Raw genomic sequence first — 10,140 nt, 5'->3', positions numbered from 1 at the left:
AATAATAATGCCAAATCAAAATATACTAAACAAAATAGCCAGCCACTAAGTTCACTACAAAGAGGAATAACTAATTCAAATTGAATAGAAAAAAGGATGATGCTAATACTAGAAAAAAGGATGGATGCCTCACATAAATAAATTCAGAATATATAGGTTCAATAATCAATAGAAATATACATGTATGGTACATAATTAGCCCTAATTTGATCAATCCCAAAATCAATTGTCAATTACCTAGGAGCTTCTCCCTCTGCGGTGCCGCGCCGCCGTGCGGTGAGACTCTGTGCGTGCGAGCAACGGAGCAAGAGAACGAGAGAGACAGAGGAGGCAACCTTAGAATAAGTGAATAGGAAAAGGCCCAAATGGGTAAGCAAGAGCCCAAAACAGCCCAACAGCAAGGCTTCCATACAAGATGGGTAAGCAATAGCCCAAGACAGCCGATGATTTGGAGTGTTACCCCAACTAGTTAAATCGTCAATCCTCACTGAAGCAATGTGATTGAGATATAAATATATTGAAAATCACACCAACATTTTATTTAAATCTATATATGAAGACAATGTTATAATTTACCTAAGACGTGGCTATTCAATCCTTGGGTAAATTAAACAATCACATCTTTAAACAAAAAAATTGGTACAGAATCTAAGTAATATTTCAAAAGAAAAATAAAAGATGTGATTGAGCCTAAAATTATAAAATAAGAAGAAAGTAAAGAGTGCGTTGTGTTAGTTGGTCTCAACATGAACATATAACCTTGGATGTGCATGCTTTTAGTTTTAGTTGCAACAAACCAAAAACAAACCATGTTGTCTTTATCAACAGAGAAGTGGAGTGAGTATTAGGTTTACTAATTTTCTGTGTGCCGTTCAACTTGGCTTTCGATTTAAGCAACGTTATAAGCTACTTGCACTATATATAGACTAAAGTATTATGCACACCTTAATGTATATGCAACATTTGTCCAGTAGTACAGTCTCCATGTCACAATATATATATTTAGTTATGAGGAATTTTGTGTTACTTCAAAACCATTTTACAACTAGCAACATTCAACATTATGCTCGTTATCCTAGGAGAGGAGAAAAAGAAGAAGAGAGGAAATGGAAGAAGAATTGCTAGTGATCAACAATGTTGATCTAGTGACAGATAATTTAGATTTATATAAGAGTCAACATATAAGTTCAAACGCTAAAAAACTATTAGTTGAGAGAGACGACTGCCACGGTTTCACGAATAGATTTACATCTTTATAAAACTGAAATATTAAAGAAAAGGAAAGGAATGGTAGTGAAGTGGGAATTTTCCCAACTAGAAAATAAAGTTATATTTTTAGGAGCCTTTCGTTGTCTTGGACCACATGGAATTGGCAAACGGTTAATTGACGTTGTTGTGGATAATATGAATATTTTTTTATGTTTTCATCAAACAAAAATAAACATTTTTATAATTTTTTTTTTGTGATATGTGATATACGTCTAAATAATGAGAGACCTAGATAACTCTACCCAAAAACGCTTAATTAAAATATGAGAATTGTCTTCTTAATTATATATAAGGGTTAATTATCTTTATCATATATATAGTTAGTCAATGTAAGATATGCACCCAACAAAATCAAAATAATTATTTATTAATCTTACACAATTCAATTATTTAATTTCAAGTTTTTGACTCAAGTTGTTCTGACTCAAAGATATGTCAGCAAGGTTTGCTTCCACGCTTTCTTTCTCTGGCTGCTGTCACTGTAGATTTTTCGTCACCCTTGGATCGGATTAGGTGAGGACCATAAGGAGAAGAGAAGGTCATGGAAGATATCATCGCTGGACACACTTCATCGTTGTACGGCGTTGCTGGTTATGTCAGATGAGGACTGTACGGGATGGAACGGTGGAGCCAATCGTGTAGCAACAGCCAGGTTAGCTTCTTTTATTCAATTCTGAGCACAGACTTCCATCATCCTTCAAATAGTTACCCTATTAAAATTTAAATAATCACCTACTAGCTGTAGAGTGATAGTGTAATGGCCTCTTCCCTTTGCAATCTCTATAAATACCCCTTTGTTTGTTCATTTACCCTGATGTCTTCCCCTCTGGAGCTTTAGTGTATGAGGTACGTTTTTGTTATTGTTTTCTTTCAATTCAATTTCCCATTTTTTTTGGTAGAAATTCATTGATACATAGATGAATGAGTTATTTGATTTTACCCTTTTTCTTTTTTATTGTACTGGGAAACCTCAATAATAGTTATGGGGATGTCAATGTTATAGTGCATACAATACATAAGCTCACACATCCTTCTATATTGGCATCACATCCAATATCATCTTTTTCATTATTGGCTCATATTTGCTGATAGCTTTCTTTGTGGATGAGGGGATCAGATCATGTTGGAGGTTGCTGCACATGGGGTATGAGGAAATAAACGATTTCTATTTAATATTTCCCTTCCCTTTATACTTTTTCTTGGTTTAAAGCTTTTTCTATATGATCACATGAATGCTTATTCCCTTAATTTGCATCTAAGAATGATTTAGATCCATTCAAGATGGTCTTGAAGTCACATTAAGTGAGATGGAGGATAGAGTTAGTTCTTGGAAGAGAGAAGTGATTTGGTTGCTGGAGAATGAGAAAAGGTGTTGGTGAAGGTCCTACTAAGGTTCTTGGATTTGTGTTTTCTGGTTTGGTGGAGATGGGGGTGTGAGTTATGGTTTGATGTGGACAGGCTATGGTGGTAGAGGTTGAGGGAAATGGTGAAGGGTATTGTGCTCTAGGTTGTGTTTAGTCTTTCACAATTTAGTCATTTACCTCTATAGTTTGTTTGTCCTCTCCTAAAGTTAGTTTCCTCTATACTTTGGAACCTTTGTATTGAAGTGAGTCTTGAAGATCTATAGAGCTAGCTAACATATTGTTGTATTCATTCTTTAACTATTTAGTCCTTTCCTAATCCCTAAGTTTCATTTTTAATATATTGTGGTAGTTTAGAGTTTTAAAATAAATATAAAGCCATTCTTGATTTCTTTATTGTGTCTCCCGAAGTTATAAGGGCACTGTAAATTGTTGCAGCACTAGAATAGGACCTATAGTACAGGAAGGAGTACCTGGTAACTATGATCAGAACAAGGTTATGTGAAGTGACAGTTTGGGATGTTGTATTTCATTTAAGTTGGGTTGCACATCATGTTGGATGGGGCACATTTGGTTTTAGGATGATAATTCTTATTTTCTGTCAAATCTTCCATTGAAGTTTTTGGTGCTATTAAACTTTTATTATTGTTAAGTCTCGGTTACCAGAATCAGATAGACTGTCAAAATTTCCATTAAAAGATAAGGTTAGTGCTTAGTACTTCTATTGATTGATTATGATAGCCATGTCAAAGATTGATTTATCATGAGGGTAAGCAAAAGTGTAATTGTTAATATGAAGGTCACCATCTTTGTAAGAGTCATTGTCGCGTCTCTTTTCTCATTTTCCAGGAGCAAGTTTTATACCTTGAGTTTTGCCGTTGGTTTTGTGTTTTCTTTCACTTTTGATTCTTTTTTTTTTTACTAAGAAAGCTACATCTGTGTAGGCTAGCATCTTCATTGCTGGAGCTAAATGGTGAGCTAAAGTGGAAGTGAAAAATTCTAGAAGAGAGGAATTGCAACTGATGCTTTGTGTACAATTTGCTAAACTGAATATGAACCACAGGTATATTGTTTGGTTCGCTGCCCAACACTTCAACCAGTATAGTTTGCATTATCCAAAACTGATTTGGTTGACCACTCAGTTTGTTCTTGATTCATTTCTTACTTCAAAGAACTAAGTGTTTTGTTAAATAAATTTCTCTATTATGGTAGTAATTTTATGTACCTTGATATGTAAGTGTTTATGGTGAAAATGCAGATCTCCGCGAAGACAAGCACTATTTGCCTGATCATCCTGGCCTGGTGCCTGTCACTTCTGAGCAAGTATCTTCATTTATTACCTGTTTAGAGTTCAACATGCAGTATTTTTTTGTGGAAACTGTTGGCTTTAGCTCATAACTAGGGCGAGGAGCTCTGCAAACAGATTGGAGCTACCTATTATATTGAACTCAAAAACTTAGCAGGTATGTTTATTCAGTTCTTCAGTGTTTTAATTCAACATGTATATGGAGAAATACTACTAATTTTGTTCCCCTGATTGGCGAATAATTTTCTTTTTAGTACTATGAGGCTATGATCTTCTTGCTTTTCTCTTAATTAGTGCATCTTGTCTTCACGAAGGTGTCTCTTAACTTAGTTTTTTTATTAAGTGTTGTGTATTCTTTACTATGCACTCTCTGAACCAGTTGGCCCCCGTCTATTTCATGTCCTTGCACATATGACTTCTATTTGAACAATTGCAATCTACCATGATATTCCATATTTATGGTAGAATTCTAATACCGAGATTTGTGTAGCACTATTCATAAGAGGTATTTTTTGACCGAATGGTGTCACAGATTCTGCTCCCTAATGTTGTAACTTGCTGTTTTTTTTCTCTCTTATTAGTTTTAGTTTTAGATTTATGTTCTTAATTATATGTTGTGTTTGAGTATGTTCTTAACACTTTATTTTCCTATGTGCTTTTGTATATGTTTTGAATGGAAAGTAAGTATTTACTCAGTTGTCATACCTGACAAGGGTTATTTTAAAGCCTTTTCATGAAATATACTTATCATCACCACATTTCATCCAGCACTCTCTAATGAGTGGCAATGCACGTGGCAAAAGGGTTGGGTGGGATATTTGGTTGTCATTGATTTGGACCATCTCGAATATAGAGTTAATTCAATTCAAATCGTGCCTGTGGTTGAAAGCAAAAACAAAAGGTTTTGATTTCTCTCTTTTCAAGTGGAAGTCAAACCCTTTAATATGTTTGAATCCCAGTAATTGAGCTACTGCTTTATTGCTATGGTGTTGGGGTGAATTTGGGGGAATTTGGTTATGGTGCTTTTGTTTCGTTGATACAGGTTTGGCATATGGTGCAATCAGGCTAAATTCCAATTCTGGTGAGCTTCATCTGCACCATAGAAGGAGCAGATATATGAGTGTTCTGGCTCTTTCCACTCTGTTCGTGGTCTTGTGCTGTGAAACCGGAATTTTTGTCCATCTACTTAGCTTTTTATTGATATGTTGATCCTAATTGGTTGACTTACTATGAGGCTGCGGTGGCCATTATCAAGTGACCTTTGGATTGAAGCATGTAGCGGATAAGGGATCGATTACAACTTTGTCTGCTCGATTTTACCATAAGGACTACATTTCCAATATTAGACATTTTTACTCCTCAAAGGTGGGTGTGATTTTGGCATCAAGCTGGAGGTTTGATGAAGACTAAAGTATGGTTTGCTCTAATCAATACTTTGGTTTGGTTTTTGTATGTTGGCTTATTTTGGTTGGGACCTAATAGTCATAGAACTGTTTGAGTAGTTGTCTGACAAGAATTTTTGTTTACCTATGCTGATAGCATTCTTTTCCTGTTTTATGGGGCCTTAGTTTTGTCCCCTTGATCCCTTGTCTTTTGTACTCCTATTATATTTTGGGTTCTAGCACCACTTGTGCTAGCTTTGAATACAGTTTCCGCTTATAAAAAAACTTGAGAATCACAGGAATGAAATTTGGGTTGAATGTGATTTTGGAATATTAAAACTTAAGAGTTGAAAGTTCTTTTCTCGATGGATCGTGTCTGCTGCACTTGGGTGTTTTTTCTTTTAACCTTTGTGTTTATGGTGTGAGTTTTAGCCTCTATTTGTTGTACTTTTTCGTTTTGGCTTTTACAAAATTTGGCTTCTTTACATTCACTCTTTATTTGCGTGAGAGCTTTTGTTGGAGTTTTACACTCCTATTAGTTATATGAGGTGGTTTTTTATTATAATCATGGAATTTCGAAGTTGTGGGCAGTCCACCAAATTCAGGGAAGTATTGTAATGATTCGCTTTGTTTATGAAGGTGAATCCAAGTGTAGCATCAAAATATATGATGTGTAACTCAGAGAGATTCACTACAGGACCAACACTGGTCATCTTGTCCTGCCGCTGCAGATCCGAGTCGTGCCAATAATGACTTATTGTTTGAGGATGAAGACAATAATGTAGTTAGTGATGATGGATCTGATGATGAAGTTGAAGAGATGCATTGTAAGCAGTTGTCTTGGATGCTTGATATCACTACTGATCTTATCAATGGGAACGAATCTTTGGTTTGTTTTGTGTTTTTCTTTACTAATACATTGTTAGTATTGATTTATTTGCATTATTTATGTTGTGAAATTCAAATACATAGATTCTCCCCAATCGTGTCCAGTAAGAATATTTCGTATACTTACCTCCTTAAATAAGTATTCTCCTTCTAGATGGATCTTGGACCAATTGGAAAATTCTTTAGCGTTGCAAGTGGTTTGACTTTTATAGGACTGAATTTAGGAGGCTTGGTAATTCTATTGCAGTTCACAAGATGCAGTTAATGGAAAATGCCCTAGCCAAATAGATTCAAGGTTCATGTATTCTCCTACAATCTATCTTGAAGAAGTTGTAACTTTGATCCATCTCTTTTGATTATCGTATTTAGACTTTTCTTGAATTGTGGTACTTTTTGTGTTTACATGTATACTTGAATGATAAAACTATCCAAGGTTGGAAATGCACGTGGAAGTTGAATTTGTTGTAACTATGCATGTTGTTTAATGTGGAGAGCAATTATATCATTGCTCTATGTCTGTTTTTTTTTTTTATATGGGAATCAAACGAGCCTATTTTGTGACTACTTTCTATAGTTGTTGTAACCAGTTGATAAATTGATGTGATAGTTTTATTATATACTTAGTTATTATTACAGGATGCTATGGTTGAACGTAACGCCAATAAACATGATGATTGATAAAAAATTATCATGTTATTTGTATTACTAATTATAATTAGTTTAGTTATGTTTGGTTCTACATTAACGTATCTCTTTGACTTATCATTTTATCATTTGTGTATTTCCAACAAATTTTGTAACATTGTTATTGTATTATAATTATATTAAAAAAAGAGAAAAAATGCAAAAATATATGTTTTATATCTATTGAAGTTAACAATCGTTTATTTTCACCTATGTATTGGCAAAGTTGATAATAAATTTTGTTGATTTTAATAGGAGGGTTACTTAAACCCATCCCAATGAACGAATAAAACTATTTATAAATAATAAATAAATAAAATATGAAAATTTCAATTCAAATGTGATTAATCCATTTATGACCATGTGTTTTCAATTCAAACTTTTTCATGGGTCATAAAGAACAACCGTAGTATATAATTGAAAAGATTACAAGTTATTGGTATGTAGATTAATTTGTTCATCTTAATAAGTTAAAAAATTAATCATGTTAAATCGTAGAATTGCTCGTCCGTGCATTGCACGGAAATGAGCTACTATCCTAGTATAGAATATATCACCTTCACACAATGCCGAAGTGTCACACTCACCCCACCCCCTCGCCTAAGAGTGTACTTTACAAAACTATTTTTTGTATAAGTGCGCGAGTGTAACCACAATGGATAACGGTGACAAATTTTATTGCTGAAGTTGGTCGCACAATAAATGTCTAATTATGCAATGTACTTCATTAATCATATAATTAAAGGGATGAAATGAGTAATTACACATCACACCATATATGTTAATTGCATATTGATAGATCAATCATTTCATTCCATGTTAGTTTTTTTTTTACTTGACAATAAACTGTGAATTCTCGCTAGTCAAACCTTTCAAGACCAGGAGATGGAGATTAATCTTGTTTTTTTTTTGATAAGCCAAAAATTATATTGAAATGAAGTACAAGGGGTACTTCAACCCAATACAAAGAGAAAGAGATACAAAGATACAACAATAAAAAACCCAACAACCTTGGGGAAAACTCTTAGAAATGTGCCTCATTAAAACCTTACCAGGAAAACCCCCTTGGGAAAAACCTGGTGAAGGAAAAAGAGTACACATTTGTAAGAGCCAAAGCGAAACCCCAAGATGTCAATTACAATAAAATCCATATACAATAATGGTGATCCAGAACAGAGCCACATCCTCAGGTCCCATAGCGTCAGTGCACCTAATACTATCCTTGGAATCCAATCAGCCATAAACCATTGTCCCATCCTCAATATGAACTTAGCAACACATGTAAAATATACTCCCACGCAAAGAGTCCATTGAGCCATATACCACTGCCACATTATCAATAAAAGTTGAACAACAAGTGTAAATGTATTCCACGCATCATTAGTATATCAAATGCTCATGTTGCTGTGACATCAGAAACGCATATACTCCCCTCACAAACAGCAATCTCATTACCATGACAGTTCAGACCTCACAATGACAGAAGGCACAATCGTGGGTTCGATTTCCACTCAAACCAAGAGTAGGAAAATTCAACCCGCCGAGCTGTTAACCACTGCCACGATTTAAGCTGAACCTGCTCCAGAATTTGGTCTTTAAGTAGCTCACCCCACTGAAAACAATTCTATTACGCACACACCATAATGACCAAACTACAGTCAGCCATATTGCAACTTCACCTAATTTTTGAGATTTATTACTCCCAATTGAGGCAAATTGCAGTAAGTGTACCTCACCAACTGGAATCTGAGCTGTGGACACACCCAACCAGGCATAAACATCATACCATATCAGCAAGGCAGCGGGGCACGTAAAGAGCAAATGGGAACAAGATTCCTCCACCCGGCCACATAACGGACAAAGAGCTTCAGCGGCAGTATGAATGACTTGTCTCTTCAGCAAATTATCCCGAGTCTGAATGCGGCCTAACATTACTCTCCATGCAAATGCCTTTATGTTGGAAGGTGCTGGTGCTGTCCATATCCATGAGAACACAGGATTCGTTTCACCTAAGTTTTGTCCCTGCAAAAAAACATAAGAAGAATTAACTGAGTAAGAGCCACCCCCTTCTAGTTCCCACACCCAGCTATCCTGCTTATTCTCTACCAATTGTGCAGCTCGCAAAACCCCCGTTAACTCCTCAAACCATCCCACCTCCCTTCCTTGCAACCTCCTCCTCCATCGAAATGACCACCGCCACACCCCATTCTCCCAATAACCCATATTCTTCACTGGTTCCCGTTTCTGACAAGAAAGATTATATAAGCGTCTAAACCGAAGTTCTAAACTACCAGTTCCTATCCAGTTTTCTGCCCAAAACATGGTCTTGTTACCTCACTCATGATAAACGAACATCTTATTAGTGTTAGAATAATATTTTCATCATTTATAAGTTAGTTAGTTCATTTTTTTTGTTATAAAGGAAGATAAATTAGTTAATATATTAATAATTAAATTAATTAGATGAGTAGTTTAATAATTTATATTTTGTAGTAGCAGCTTAGCAGTTATAAATAATAAAATGGAAATTGAAGAGACTCACAAGTCTCATACACCACACCACTGTCATTCTCCTTCGCATCACAATACTTTTTTTTATCTCCTTCATATCGCAGTGATCTTTCTTTCTCCTTCGAGAGAAATGGCGTTGCTGTAACACCCCGATTTCGGTGGCGTCACTTTAGTAACCAAAAAGAAATTAATGCGGAAAAACGTGAATATTTTTTTTCGATAATAGAATTAGAAACTGAAAGAAATGAAACTCGACAACGAAAGATAACAGAACTAATATATAATAATAAATGCAGCTCCCGCTGTAGTACCAAACCTCGTCACGAGTAACCTCCAGTGACGGAAAGTAAAGGAAGTAACACGTAGGCAAAATGTACAAACCAAAAGTAAAGGTTTAAGTGTCCGCAACACAAACCCTCAAAAGTGAGAATGAGTTAGCCCAAACGGCCTAAAACAAGACCCCCTAGTCCAACCAACTCTCTGTGATTCCCGTAGAGAAACCACACAAAAAGCTATAGGCGGGAAACTACCCTGTCCCCAAATAGAAAAACATGACGGTCAGAGCTAAAACTCTACTCCTACACTAATCCTGTCTCGAGGAGCTCACACTAACACTCAATCCTACATGCTAGCGTGATCGTCGTCCGAATCTGAATCCAGAACGACCAAGTCTATGTACACCGTCTCAGCACTCCTTCCGTCAAGTGTCCTAAGCTGTCGACACGATCCTCCATGATCC

At 35.6% G+C, this 10,140-nt stretch overlaps 1 protein-coding gene and 1 long non-coding RNA gene across 11 annotated transcripts; one reads left to right on the top strand and one right to left on the bottom strand.

Moving 5' to 3' along the window:
* Positions 1-1,673: 1,673 nt before the first annotated feature.
* Positions 1,674-6,675, top strand: LOC130747218 (uncharacterized). 10 transcript variants are annotated; one of them, XR_009022348.1, is made up of 5 exons: positions 1,681-1,921; positions 2,362-2,413; positions 3,575-3,693; positions 3,889-4,093; positions 4,979-5,662. It is a non-coding gene; the product is annotated as an uncharacterized LOC130747218 (long non-coding RNA). The 10 variants fall into 10 exon arrangements; XR_009022347.1 differs by having other exon boundaries at positions 1,681-2,115; positions 2,387-2,413; XR_009022345.1 differs by having other exon boundaries at positions 1,681-2,115.
* A 1,763-nt stretch (positions 6,676-8,438) lies between these two features.
* LOC130744988 (uncharacterized) lies at positions 8,439-9,212 on the bottom strand. Its single transcript, XM_057597143.1, has one exon. The coding sequence runs from the start codon at positions 9,210-9,212 to the stop codon at positions 8,439-8,441; it is 774 nt and encodes a 257-aa protein (XP_057453126.1).
* Positions 9,213-10,140: the final 928 nt, after the last annotated feature.

The sequence above is a fragment of the Lotus japonicus genome, chromosome 3 (genome assembly GCF_012489685.1).
Source record: "Lotus japonicus ecotype B-129 chromosome 3, LjGifu_v1.2".
NCBI lineage: Eukaryota > Viridiplantae > Streptophyta > Magnoliopsida > Fabales > Fabaceae > Lotus > Lotus japonicus.
The sequence above is the reverse complement of the archived record's forward strand: the minus strand, read 5'-3'. Positions and strand labels throughout refer to the sequence as shown.